Source organism: Natrix helvetica (assembly GCF_964273705.1).
Source record: "Natrix helvetica genome assembly, chromosome: 2".
Classification (NCBI taxonomy): Eukaryota; Metazoa; Chordata; class Lepidosauria; order Squamata; family Natricidae; genus Natrix; species Natrix helvetica.
The window spans coordinates 251,394,930-251,409,575 of NC_138552.1; the positions used below are offsets into that span (position 1 = coordinate 251,394,930).

At 40.0% G+C, this 14,646-nt stretch overlaps 1 protein-coding gene across 1 annotated transcript; it reads right to left on the reverse strand.

The window, feature by feature from the left end:
• Window positions 1-4,472: 4,472 nt before the first annotated feature.
• Window positions 4,473-8,921, reverse strand: TMEM247 (transmembrane protein 247; the record flags this gene model as incomplete). The annotated part of the gene is made up of 4 exons (XM_081943930.1): window positions 4,473-4,700; window positions 5,865-6,200; window positions 8,578-8,808; window positions 8,910-8,921. 4 exons carry the CDS (start codon window positions 8,919-8,921, stop codon window positions 4,473-4,475), a joined length of 807 nt encoding a protein of 268 aa, XP_081800056.1.
• Between the last annotated feature and the right edge of the window lie 5,725 nt (window positions 8,922-14,646).

Consider the following 14,646-nt stretch of genomic DNA (forward strand, 5'->3'; position numbering starts at 1 on the left):
TCTATCATAACCATTATATTTATTAGAACAATCATTACAGCTGTCTTTCCTATTATAATTTTTTCTGATCCCAACTGTCCTATAATGGCTATGCTGAGAAAATAGTGCCTCATCAAAGGCAGCTAAAGAATTCATGAGAAAAGCAAGATTTGAATTCAGCTCACCTCTTAGCAAAGACAGTGCCCTCATTCTATCTTTAAAAGAGGAATGACCAAAGTAGCTTTTTCCAAGAATGCTGCCCTCTTACCTTTGCATTTTTCATCCTGAAGATCTCTCTGGAGACTGCAATAAGCTTCCAGCAATAGCTTTTACTTCTTTGAATAACAGCTTCTATTCATGTCACTGGGCAATGCAACTCAACCAACAGCCTTTCTTTTTCCTCTTCTTATTCTTTCAACTTGCTGCTGCTCTGCAGCCTTTGACTCAAAAGGGGTGGGGTTCCTTTAAAAATATGTGAAACTCCTACCCAATGATACTTTGGCAGGCAGACTTCCTGGGATGATCATTTTTAAATCTGTTTCTGTGTGTGCATGTGCATATATTGAAGACATTTACATATACAAGTATACCTGATCTTGTTTTACCAGAGTTATCAAGGTCAGCGAGGCATTTGCAAAGAGGCTACGTTTACTGTTACTTTATTAGTCCAATTGCCTTTGTTGATATAATGCACTATATCATCCAACCAGTGGTGGGATCCCCTTACCTTCCCTACCTTCCCCTGATTCGCAAATGTGAGCACATGTGCAGAAGGTCACGCATTACATCAGGGCAGCAGACGCTACCGGTTCACCCGAATTGGAGAGAATTGGCTGAATACCACCTCTGCATCTAACCACACTGGTTGGCTTCAGTCAATCCACTGAGCCACGAATGAACCAACTACATTTTAGTCTAGCATGTTATGCAAAATCAGCTGAAGTTTGTTCTATAGAATTAAATTGCCAAAGGAACTGATAATCCAAAAACCTTGTGTCTAGGGGTGAAATGTTACTGGTTCGGACCAGTTCACCCCAACCAGTAGTAAAAAATGCTTTGTTTGGGCAAACCGGTATGTTTGGGCGAACTGGTATTTCCGATGATCAGTTGGCCGATGATCAGCTGTGACGTGCGATTTATATTAACTAGAATCGTCAGATTTCCTGCTTTCTAGCTAATATAAATCGTGTAGTATAGTGGACCCCCCCCCCTCGCTTCTACTTACCTTTACAGACTTGGAAGGCTTCAAAATTTTCCTTTTTTAGTGCTGTGCAGGTGCGCCTCAGGCACGCATGCTCACACTCGGTAGCAGATTCACCAAACCAGTAGCAGACTTCAGAGATTTCACCACTGCTTGTGCCTATTATTTTTGATCCCATAAGGCCTATATTATATTTCTCTAGAGAAAAATGAGCTATCATTGGCTTAAGTCAGAAAGAACATTCTTCCATGAAAACACTGAAGCACCACCAGGTATATTATCATGGCCATAGAGGCCTAATGGGAAAAGAAAAGTGCCATTACAATACCCAAGTCTAATTATAGAACATTTGTCTTTAATGTGTATTTCATCAATTGTTGTTTTTGTGGGGGAAGGCCCCCGTGTTTTAAATCCCTTTTGCAAGAGTGATGACTATTCAGAATCGGGAAAACTTTTGCAGAGGTACAAAGATATTTTCTGTTACATATTAGATATAAATATGGGATACCTGTTAGGACAATGTCTTTAAAAGATCAATTGCAGTTATGTAAAATACATGCAACCTTTAAGGCTTCCAAGAGCCTGCGAATTTGCAAAACACAATCAAGAGACTCCGGCTAACTACATTTTAGTCTCATGTATTATGCACACTTGGTGTTTGAAGTTTAATTTTGTATGTTGTATAAATGCATACAATTGGTGGTCTGCAACAGGTCTGCAGGTGGTACCTGGCGCAAGGAGCATTTTTAAGATTCATATATTAGCGTGACGGGTTGGGGAATTCTAGGAGTTGAAGTCTGCACATCTTAAAGTTGCCAAATTTGAGAAACACTGGTCTATATAAAGGAAGAATTGGAAGAATTAAAATAATTTTTAACATAATCATAGAGGGGCATGCCATGAAAACAAAAGCAAGATGGTAAAATGATAGGTAAGGTGGGTAAAGGAGGTGGGGATTTGTGGCTGATCTTTAAGCCTGTTAAACTGGCAGCCTGCAGGCCGGATGCATCATTTATTTATTCATTCATTCATTCATTTTATTTCATCAAGCATGAATTAGATAACAGATATATGTATAAACATGATTATGAATACATGAAATGGATACGAATACAAGGGAATATTAGGACAGGGACGGTAGACACTCTAGTGCACTTATATACACCCCTTAAAGACCTCTTAGGAATGTGGCAAGGTCGACAGTAGACAATCTAAGGTTATCATGCACCGACCATGCCCACCCCAGCTCCACAAAGGGGGAAAATGTCACGATATGTCATGTGATGGCAATGTGACACCACGAGCTTGACACCCATGTTCTATCAGGATATATTCTTGGGTGAAGCATGAAGATGCTTCACTATTGGTAGGGGACATATCTCTACATGGGGCTTCCCTTGAAATGCACTCGGAGACTGCAGTTGGTCCAGAATGCGGCCGCGCGGGTGATTATGGGGAGTACTAAGTACTCCCATGTGACACCTCTCCTGCGCGAGCTGCACTGGCTTCCGGTGGTCTATCGAGTGCGTTTCAAGGTCTTGATTACGATCTTTAAAGCGCTCCATGGCTCAGGACCTAGTTACCTGCGGGATCGTATTCTGCCCCATACATCCCTACGACCCATTCACTCACACAGAGAGGGACTTCTCCAGGTGCCGTCCACCAGACAGTGCCATGGGGCGGCGCCTAGGAGCAGAGCCTTCTCTGTGGCGGGCCCAGCCCTGTGGAATGACCTCCCTCCGGATATTAGGACCACTACTGACCTCCGCTCCTTCCGTGTCAAGCTCAAGACCCACCTTTTCCAAATAGCTGGCCTGGCTCAACCATAACTTTGTAACGCTCCTGATGGGTTTTTTAATTTAGTAATTTTATTTAAGGGGATTTTAAATTGTGTTTTAATTGTCTTTCACTTATAAGTCAACTCTCCTCCATGCACATATGTATATGTCTCTGTTCTTTTTGTATATATGTTTGTCTTATGTGTATTTTTATCTGTTTTGTTTGTACGCCGCCCCGAGTCCTTCGGGAGAGGGTTACGGCTAATCAAATAAAATTATTATTATTATTATTATCTTCATGATGTGACCTTCACTGACACAAAAGTGGTATTTTCCCCTGGAGTCCTGAACCCCCGACAAGGTAGGTTGAACTCAGGGTTGAGTTCTCTCATCTCTCCCCCAATATTCCTCCATAGTCAATTAAGCGCAAGTCTTTACATATTGAGTCTTGTCAGGAGGGCAGTTTTGTTCTAAGTCAGAAGCAACGTGACAGCTAATATGTGAAGAGGAAAATGATGTTGAGGGTGAAGTGAGGAAGAGCAGCTTTCCATTAGCCAGAGAAGAGACTGCCTCAGCCACAAATTTGCAGAGTGGTGATAAGCTTGCAAGTTATTAGGTATCATGTCACATTTATATTTTTAATGATTGGCTTAGGGCATTATGCACCTGGGGTATGGGGCAAAGGCACCAGTTGCTACAGTGCAACAGGTAGCAAAATATTTTGGGATATTTATACTAAAGAGTACATCCCTAGGCCAATTGATTCCACTCAATTATTTCAGACTGCGGTGCCTTGGATTGGTGGGAGCAGAATTCCAAACATCTGGAGGACTTTAGATGCCTTTTCTACTTTAGTTTTTCTTCAGTTCCATTCTACTAATGCAAATGCATTTTGTATGGTTGAATTTCATTTGAAATTTAATGTTTAATATCAGATCAGTTTGAGTCAGAGATGGTATTCAGCAAGTTCTGACCAGTTCTGGCGAACTGGTAGCGGAAATTTTGAGTCGTTTGGAGAACCAATAAATACCATCTCTGACTGGCCTCGCCCCATCTATTCTCTGCCTCCTGAGTCCCAGCTGATTGGGAGGGAATGGAGATTTTACCGTATCCTTCCTCTGCCACGCCCAGCAAGCCACGCCATGCCCACCAAACCATGCCCACAGGACCGGTAGTAAAAAAAAATTGAATCCCACCACTGCCTTGATGGTCCACTTTAAAAATAGTTCTATTTCCAATACTTCTTTCTCAAAGCATCAATGTGTATACACATTTTTTTAATTCCATGTCAATTTATTAATATTGAAGATTGAATGCTCAGATGGAGGGCAGCTCTTAAAAATCCTTAAAAGTGGGGGAGGGACATAACATTCAAGAAAGAGGATACCATCAAATCCTTCAACAGCCAAAGCAAAACCTGCATTCATTGAGCACACTAGGAAACTTTAAAGAGTAGGGGCAAAGAGATAGGATACATAAACTTCAGGGAGCAGTTTTCTTCTTGTTTCTGTTGCTTAGAGTCTGCTGCTGTTCCGAGGTTGTTTTTTTCTCTGTTTGTAATCCATGAGAATCTTCAAGAAACCCAGATACAGCAAAATGGCATAGCAGAATATGTGATGCTTTGTAATAAAATAGAAAACCAGTTCCCTTGCTGTGTAAATAACATGGATAAAGATGAAGCAGAAAAAAAATAGGGCATACTGGTTCTGGGGCTGGAATAATTCATGGAGCTGTTGTCCAATCTGTAAGTGAAAGGAACAAAAAAGAAAAGGAACATAATGAAGTTGTTAATAGGCCCATGCGTTTGAGGCCAAATTCAAAGAAGGGAGCAACACAATTTGTAAATATCTAATTCCCTAATTTGTAGCACATTGTACCTGGGGGTTAAACTACATCTAATATTTGCCATGTGTATAAATGAGCATGTTTAGTCTAGCAGCTGCTAGGCTCTTCTCCAAATTGTCTCTTTCACTGGCTGAAATATTTAAGACCTCAAAGATGTCAAAATAATAGACCCAAAGGTTATCTTCTAAAGATTTCCTCTCTGTATCATTTGCCTGATAAGCTTTTCAGAGAAAAGCCATATAGAAATACTTTTGACTAAACTAAGTAAAAATAATGTACATGCGATCAGACACTGATTGCGATACTATTTCTTCACTTTTATCTGCAATATTTGCCTCCTTTACTTACTCCCTCCTTTTTAAAACCATATTTGCATCCTCTGCCCTTTAGAAGGATGCACATCTGCCTCTGTTTGCCTTCTCAAATTGCAAGCAGTAACTTTAATAACCATAAAAATTGTATCAGCTGTCCTTGGGATTTTGGCATCTCAGCCATTCCCCTTCATTGTCTTTGCAGTTCAGTCAGTCCAAGGTGATGTCCAAGAGGAAGCGCAGAGTAGGATAAAGCAATCGCATGATAGCATCCACCAAAGAGAAATCTCCATGGGAACATGGAGATGGACCCCATCAAAAATCAGTAACACCAGCCTAGTTCCCCTTTCCTTGGTTTTCAAGGCCACTTGTTTCTGAAAGTTCATGCTGGAAATTTCTTGAGACTGCCTGTAACATAGAAACTGGAACTGCTTTGATTATTAATCCCTTTTCCTGAGAAACTGCAGAACTCTTAACAGCAGCCTTCCCCAATTTCGTGGTTTCCAGTTGTGATGATTTTGAAAGAGGTAGGTGCATTAAAGAAAGCTCTATCATTGTTAAGATAATAAACAGTGACAGCACAGATTTGTAAACATAGATTTTAGTATGGAACTAAGCTGTTGACAGTTTTTATAGCTCAATACCAGCAACGTAACAATGGCTAAGAGTCTATTAGACAAGCCAGCATACAATCTGCTTTTCGTTTTTATTAAAAGGTTTCTTATTTGCCTCCTATGCTTTCCCACTTACTGATTGAGAGGACGCCTTTTGCCGTAGCTGTTCTATTTTTTCTTCATGCAGGCGTCGCTTTTCATTATCTTCATGCCTATATTTTAGCCTAACCATGGCACCATCCAACCTCATCTTCTCCAGGTCAAGATCAGTGGTTGTGATCTGCCTTCTGTTCAGATGACCCATTCTTTCCAAACTGTTGGCCTCACCTATCCTGGGGTATATTTCTGGTGGCAGAGCATTGCCCCCTCTTTGTGTGGTGATTACCATCTGCTCTGCTTGACTCTTGTTGTCTAAGATTTCTGTCATGTCATCAGGAAAGTAGGAAGAACCCGGAGTCTCCCTTGCAGCATCCTGAAATTAAAAAGTATGACTTTAGTCTTTGTTTTACCCATAGCATTCAGCCACAAAAACTAAAGGAATGATCTGCAGAATTACATCAGAGGTCAGTTTCATCCATGTTTTCTTTTTCTCATAAGCTGACCAAACGTCTCTGTCAAAAGTGCAAGCAGAGCTCCTTGGCATGCCTGGATACTTCCAGTGGCTGGGATAATGTAGCTTTCCAGGAATAGTGAGTCATTTTCAGGCAATTGGAAGCAAAAAGGAAGTTTACTTCAACACACTTTTTTATTCCATTGCTGCGAGAAGCAGGTGAGGTCATCTTGTAGTGAATGAATATTAGGATTTTTTGTCGATTTTTGCTGGTCTTAAAAAAAAAAACTCAGCTAGCAATAGGAAATAGTTGATGCATTGCCTAATTTTAAAGATGTATCTATTTTTTATTACTGTGGGAATAAATCCCACCTCCTGGAATCTGAGAATAATTCCTTTATAAATAAAAAAAATAATATAGGGAACTACTAAAACATTATCTCTTTGGCTGATGTTTATTATTTTTATGAATGTATAACACCATCATGCATCTTTGTTTGATAGCATGACTCAGTCTATTCAGTTAGGGCTTCTATAAAGAAAGGTACATACTTCATGGCCACAAAGCTTAACCCTACTTCCTGTCATCTCCCCTTGGGGAGAGGGGGCGGTCTATAAATTTAATAAATTAATTAATTAATTAGTCAGTAGACCTGACATTATACTTATTTAGAAATATACATGGAGCATCTTGGCTGCTTCAGGTCCTATTTTATGTTAAGGAATAGCATGAAGCATAAGAACCCATAAGAACCCATCTCATACATGTTGAACCCATAAGAACCCATAAGAACCCATCTCACACATGTTGAATGTAAGCTACTGAAGAGTATGGGAAAAAGAATATAGGAAAATGCAAAGGAAGAACTGCCAGCAGGTATGACTTGTTGTTCCCCTCTCTAGATGTATAAGGAAAGCAGAACAAGTCCCTAAAGCACTTCCTAAATAAAACCTTAGATATGTCATTATTTTGTTCTCTGGGGTAAAAGAAATGCTAACCTGGGGCAGGAGGATCATTATAAAAGGGTAACCCAATGGTTACAGAGGCCTGGCTGAGGAAGGAGAAGGCAGCTGACTTCTCTCAGTGATACAGAAGTCAGGCTGGACAGTAGGAAGGCAGTGTAGCTGTAGTCCAGGGGTGTCCAAACTTGGGAACTTTAAGACTTGCGGACTTCAACTCCCAGAATTCTGGGAGTTGAAGTCCACAAGTCTTAAAGTTCCCAAGTTTGGACACCCCTGCTGTAGTCTATAGGAATTATATCTCATTAATCAAAGGCACCATCCAAGAGAAGCTACTACTGAATCCATACTAAAGTGAAGACAGATGGAGCCCAGGAGCCATGTTTCCAGACTAACTGGAATTGTGTTTAATTGTTTTGAGTTTAATGATTGTCTACACATGATTATACTATTTACATTTTTATTTTTGTTATTTTTTTTCTTTTTAACAACCCTGAAATCCCTTGCATCAGAGTAGAGTGGGGGCAACTGAATGAAGCTGAGCATTTACTGGCTAGATGCCCTTCATGATGCCTATGAAAAGTTCACAGCAGATAGTTTTCTTTGCGCCCAGGAGAGAAATATCTGCTGCTACCTAGGATCAAACTCACAGCCTCCTGATTTTGAGGTGAGAGCTCCACCTCCAGGCCACCATGCCTCTTTTTTATTTTTGTTATATATCTCGGAATTCGTATGTTATTTAAAATTAATTGATTAATTAAATGAGTCTGATATTTTTCCAAAATAGGAAAAACGGAGCCCCTGTTGCTATGTTTGGGGGACCAGAACACTGTAAAAGATATTACTTGTACACTGTCTACTCTTCTGTGCAACAGCCTTTCGCCTTGAGCTGGCCTGGCTGATTTCTGGTTTGGAACTTGTTTGACTTAAACTTCTTATCTTTGGAATTTTATCATCCATTCAAAAGTTGCCTACCTAAGAGTAGCTCAGGATATCTTTCTTGTCATTTTTGCATTTTGACCTTTTAATCGCCTTTCTTTCGCATGCCAAAGTTAGGAGATTGATGCCAGGTTACGGGTATAACTGGTAGAAACAAAAGCTACCAAACCACTACTTCAAGAGGAGATGGGAGAACGGTATGAAGACCCAAAGGATTTCAGGAACAGAAAGTCTGAAACTCTCTGCCATCCATTCATCCGTAGAGCTGATCGTTGTTACAAATACATTACTCTTTTATGACTGTTTCTGCCAGAAGAGATGGCCCATTGCCTAATGGGAGGGCAGAAAATAAGGCAAAATGAAGACTACCCATCCATCTGCCACATTCCTTCTCACTTACCATGTTTTCCTTATGCTTTTTGGAATCTTTAATAGGTGTTATCTGCACAGCAAACTCAATTCCTGCCTGCATGTCCTTGAATTCTACATTGCCACCTTGATAAAAATATTCAGACCCTTCCAGATTGCTAGTATGATCCAGATCTGCTTGAATCTCCTTGTCTGTGTGGTGCACGGATTCTGTCTCAAAGTTGGAGAAATCAGACGATGAATGGCGTTCTCTGGCTATTTCCTGAAACAGATCAGATATGGTAAGGGAGAACTTGTATATAACCTAATAGAATGCCAAATGTAAATCTTCTGCAGGGATTAAAAACTTGGGAGTATTCCTACCTGCTTCTTCATTGATCTGCTGCCTGAAGCTTCTGAGACTTTGAATTCTGGAAAACCACAGATTACTCTTCTTTTATAGGGATTATCCCTGAATGTATTGTAATTGCCAAAGGGGGTGCAACATTAAGAAAACTTTCCCCAACAATCTGTCCCCCTGGCCCTGATGAGTTAAGACTTGATCCCAACCAGCATGGCCAAGAGACTGTTAACAGGAGTTATTCTCAAACTACAGCTATTGAACATTTGGAATTGCTGCTTTAATTCCTGTCTTAATTAATTGTTTTAAAATATTTTTTTAAAAGGGGGGGCTTGTTGGCTGGAAAACCAGCAGACCAGGTTCGAGACCTGAGCGCCACGTGACTGGGTGAATTCCTATCTTCACCGCAGCTCCTGCCAACCTAGCAGTTCGAAAGCATACAAATGCAAGTAGATAAATAGGTACCACTTCGGTGCAAATGTTGCAGTGTTCTGTGATGTCATGCTGGCCACATGACCATGGAAACATCTTCGGACAGCACTAGCTCCATGCCCTTGACATGGAGATGACCACTGCCCCCTAGAGACAGCAATGACTAGCAGAATAAAATCTGCAGGGACTCCTTTACTTCTACTTACCACCTTCTTATTTCCCACCTCATAACTTCAGAACAAGGAAGTTCTCAAAGGAAAAAGCATCCCTTCTTTTTGGCCTGTTTTCAGCAAGGCCCTTAGATATGTGGAGTTCTCTACGTCAAAACTATCCAGCCAATTCACATTGTAGACCCCTGATTTCACTGCCCTATTGGTTTAATCCTCCCCCCAATCTGAATGGGGCATACAAGTTTTCAACCCTGCCTGCCTTGAGGTTATGTCAATTTTGCAAATGGGTGTTGTTTGTATAACACAGTGTTTCTTATGTTTTATTTAATGATTTGAAGTATTCTCTTTCCACAGGCTTCAACTCAGTAATGTATTAGAATTTCTTACCATCGTAGATCTATTTCCAGCAAGAAATGTACGTCGGTCTCTGGTTTTAAGGCAACAGCCTCTATTCTCCTATTTGCCCCATCTAGAAGACCTAAAAGCGGCTGCCCTGGTTTAATACACACACATGGGCACACACACTCAAACTCAGGTCCCTGATTCCCTCCTAAACTGCCACAGTAGTGAGGTCAAAAAAGTTCTACACTGTGATGACAGAATGTTCTGGTTGCCATAACAATTAAGATAAAGGGTTGCTAAGGAAAATAAGTGTGGATTCCAGCCAAGCTGCTCACATCCCACCAAAGGAGTTTTTTATATTATGCTGAGAAGGACTACAAATTTACAAACAGTCTGTGATTTGGCCTAGTCAATGATGTATTTTAATTCATGAAAATGTTAGCCAATCACTTTCTTCCATAAGCCATTTGAGGTGTAGGAGAAGGGAATTTTCAGATATATACGACTGTTCTCTAAAGTATGATGATTTTTTAAAGTTTTTAGATTAACAGTGTGCGCTTTTTTTCTGGTATATTGAATATGCATAACAAACTATAGAAACACTACCATACAGGCTTTTCTATATAGGATTTTATGGATAGTTTCTTAACTGTCTCATTTCCTCTTCCCGCAAGTATCCTTATCCCAGATTTGATATCTTCAGTCACTTAGAAAAGTTTCAGTATTTTCATTTCTTGGGTTTCCTTGTGAGCTCAAAGGAGAGAGAAAAAAACAGATAGAAAATAACTAAGCTTGGAATCCCAGCTCTCCTGTCCAGCTATCCTTGCTTATTTCTGAACTATCCTTTCCAATTGTTCCATCAATTAATTCTCTTCGCAGACAACTAAAAAAATAATCTTGTATACGCCTGTTGGGTCCTCAGCTGCAGAAACCTGCTCCAGCTGCACAAGGATTTAGCATATCTAATCCATACAGCGCATGAATACCAACAATGTCCAACTATCAACAACCACCTCCTTAATTGTTGACTTCTTCTGCCCTTATATTTGCCTCAAATGATGTGCCTGCTTTCAAATGTCTATGTGATAGTGTAAGATTCCAGCAGTTTTCCCCGAGCCATTGAGATGCCAAAGAGGGAGACTCGAGACGAGGCTTGCAAAAAGTATCAGCATTTATTTATGGCCATAGTAAGAACTGGGTGACAAAACTATATCCAAAACATACAAACAAAAGCATGTAAGGAATAGCCACACCCTGCAAGTGGGGCTCAGAGTATTATATACATTTAGGCAGAGAGAAACAAAGTTTATCCAATCAGAGACAAAGATTCGTTACCAACGTGATCTTTAATGCGTTCTTTTGTTCAAGCTCCTGTCTCTGTCTACCTTATATGTGGAGTATTCCTATAGTCTTGGGTAGGGGGTGGCAGCTCCCCTTTGCCAAGTTGTTTTTCGGCAGAATGCTTTAAGGATTTATGAGCCAGGAAAACTCCCTAGGTTGGTTCCTTTATCTATACAGTTTGATATTCCCGTGTAACAATTTCTTCTACTAGCTTTTTAAAATGTGCCAAGTTTTGAAACCAAGAATAGAAGCGAGATGCAGCAGTGAGATAACATTTGCAGTCCAGTATTAAGGTTACAATTTGCTATGCTAGAAAACAACTAAATTCAGACAGTATACAATAATAGAAACAGAAGCTAATAACAAAGCTTATTTCTTAATAAATGATTTCTAGCAGTATATCATATCAAAGCAAACAACAAATATTGGTTTAATCAGTGACAATTATGTAGTAACATAAGCAATTCATCATAAAAGCAAATAGCCAATATTAATTCATATTGATTCATATACTCCTTCAATAGCTTGTGTGGTGTTGGAAAGGAAAAATAAACTTTTAACTTTGAAACTTTTGTAACATCCATGTGCAAGACACATGGGGTATCCTGTTACCAGAAAAATCACCATACATCCTAAAAGCAGAGTGCCTTGGAGAAATCACATTTACTATGCCTGAACCATGGACATTACAAAGGGAAGAAGGAGTCTTAAAAACTTATCAATGGCATTTTTTAAATTATTATTGCTGGTGTCAGACTACACAAGCAGGGAAAGGGCACACTGATGATTTTGCACACATTTCAGTTTTCCAAAGCTAGATCTGACATTAGGCCTATTCTTACTGGGGAGTGGAGTCAACAAATATCACCCCTTGAATCAGATCTTTTCTAAACTACTTTTTCTGCGGTGCCATGACATCATGTTCCAGACTGAAGGAGGAATATCTGGTGTAGCTTCTTATTTCTCTCTTTTTATACAAACTGTATAAAGACAAGCAGGAACAAATCAGCTGGATATAATCAGTCTCAGATTCCCTTTGCTTTTCTTCAAAAAGCAAGGCTGTAATTCAAAAGCATTTGACTTTCCTTGCAACAATCCTTATTTTGAAATAACATCTGTCTGTTTAAAAGACTCTCCCTTCCCTTAATACAGGGGTGTCCAAACTTGGGAACTTTAAGACTTGTGGACTTCAACTCCCAGAATTCCCCAGCCAGCACTGGCTGGGGAATTCTGGGAGTTGAAGTCCACAAGTCTTAAAGTTCCCAAGTTTGGACACCCCTGCCTTAATAGATACAGTTAAGCCCCTGCAAGTTGCCAGCAGCGGTGATATGAGAGCCTGAAGGAAGCTGAGTCTGGAACGTGTGACATCATTAAGACAGTTAGCCTGGAATGTAGATTTGAAAAAACTGGTTTTGGAAACCAGGACAGTTGGGATCTGACTGAAGGCAAAGGGACAGATTTAATTAAACCTGTAAATATAGTGTTATCAAGCTACTTATATCTCTAACTCTGGTATCCGAGTTCTCCATGGTAAGATCTAAACTCTTTCCAAAAATGTTCAAGGCACAATTCATTCGTTTTATCCTCACAGGAGTCTTGCATGGTAGATTGGGAAGATAAAACTGGGATGGGCTTCCCAAAGATTTCTCTGAAATTTATTGAGGATATAAGAGGGATTACACTTTCCTCCCATTCCACAAAGATTCTAGATGGTTTTATTATTTCTGTTCCTTTGAAAACCAAGTTTAGACATTTCATGTTTTATTTGATCTTGCTTTCTGTGTTTCCATGTCTTCGGTTTCAAGCAAAGTGGATGTTGCCTGAGAAAGCTTGTGCCAAAAGATTAATCTTCCAGCATCCTTTCCCTCCATTCCTCTTTAACCATTTGATAGACTATAGACTTTATAAAATTCTCCCATATCTCCTGTCTTGAAATTTAAATCTATTGAATCTTGTCCTGCTGGGCAGTATGGTAAATCTTTACCCTCTCACCTTTGCCTATAAGGTCAAAAGGGAAGGTTAAAGCTAAAGGTAATTCATAATAGGAATAAAGGGAGGTGAGACTTTGAAAATCTAAGGAAGAAACTCCAAAATCAAAGTAGGAAGGTGACAATGGCAAGCTCCTTTTGCAATGTTGTCAAGAAAACAGTATGGACATGGTTGGAATATTTAGACAAGTTTGGGTGCCAGATTCCCGGTCAGAATGTACTGTAATTACTGGACAAAAATATCCAATTTTCATAAATGGATCTGCAGGTGATGACAAGGCCAGATCAAAGCTGCAAGGGAGCCCTGTCACTGTGGTGGCAATATTTAAAAAAATACTTTTTTGTACCTTTTCGTTATACAAAGACATGCTGAATTGGAACATGAAATATACAAACGAGCTGAATTTGACATTGTCATAAGTACCATACTAAATTGAATGAATTAGAGGTGATATAACATAGCTAGAGTGGAATTTTGATTACATTTTCAATTTCAATTTTATTTAATTTCTAGACCGCCCCCTCTCCCCGAAGGGACTGTACAGGCACCACATTAAAAAACCATATACATAGAATAAATACCCTTAAAATCATATTAAACCATTAAACCCTGTACAAATTGATAAAAATTAAAGCTCGGCCTAAAACCAACCTATAAAATTTAAAAATGCAGACTTGAGGTGGGTAAACTGGGATTAGGCCAGGCCTGCCAAATTGAACAGGTGGGTTTTAAGCTTCTTACGGAAGGAGCGGAGATCTATAGTTGTTCTGATATTGGGGGGAAGGTCATTCCAGAGGGTCGGGCCCATCACAGAGAAGGCCCTTCCCCTGGGCGTCACCCGCTGGCACAGCCTCGTGGACGGCACCCGGAGAAGTCCCTCTCTGTGTGAGCAGATCGGCCGCAGGGATGTATGGGGCAGGATACGATCCCGCAAATACCTAGGTCCTGTGCCATGGAGCGCTTTAAAGATGATAATCAACACCTTGAAACGCACCCGAAAAGCCACAGGTAGCCAGTGCAGCCCGCGCAGGAGAGGTGTTACATGGGAGTACCTAGCGACTCCCGAAACTGCCGACATACATAATATGTCATTCAGGTCATGATAATATGTAAAGAAAATGGAGTGGCAATAATACTCAAAAAGGACATCGCTTTGTGCTCAGCCTTAATTTGCTCAGTAATAGGCTCAGACTTACTTATGCAAATGTGTGGATTACTACAGAAGTAAAAATGTAGATGGTTTTGTTTTCTTGAACCCAATAATAAATAAAGTTGAAAGGTGTGCTGGAAGAGTAAAGATAAGATTAATGCTAGAGGGAGGATAAGATTATTTATAACACAACAAAAATCAGAGTACTTAAAGCAATGCTCTTTGTAATGATAATACACAGCTATGAAAACTGGACATTGTAAAAGTACTGTATGAGATAAAGAAGATTGAATTATAGATCTGAGGCTGGCTACACAAAGTACAATGGACTGCAAG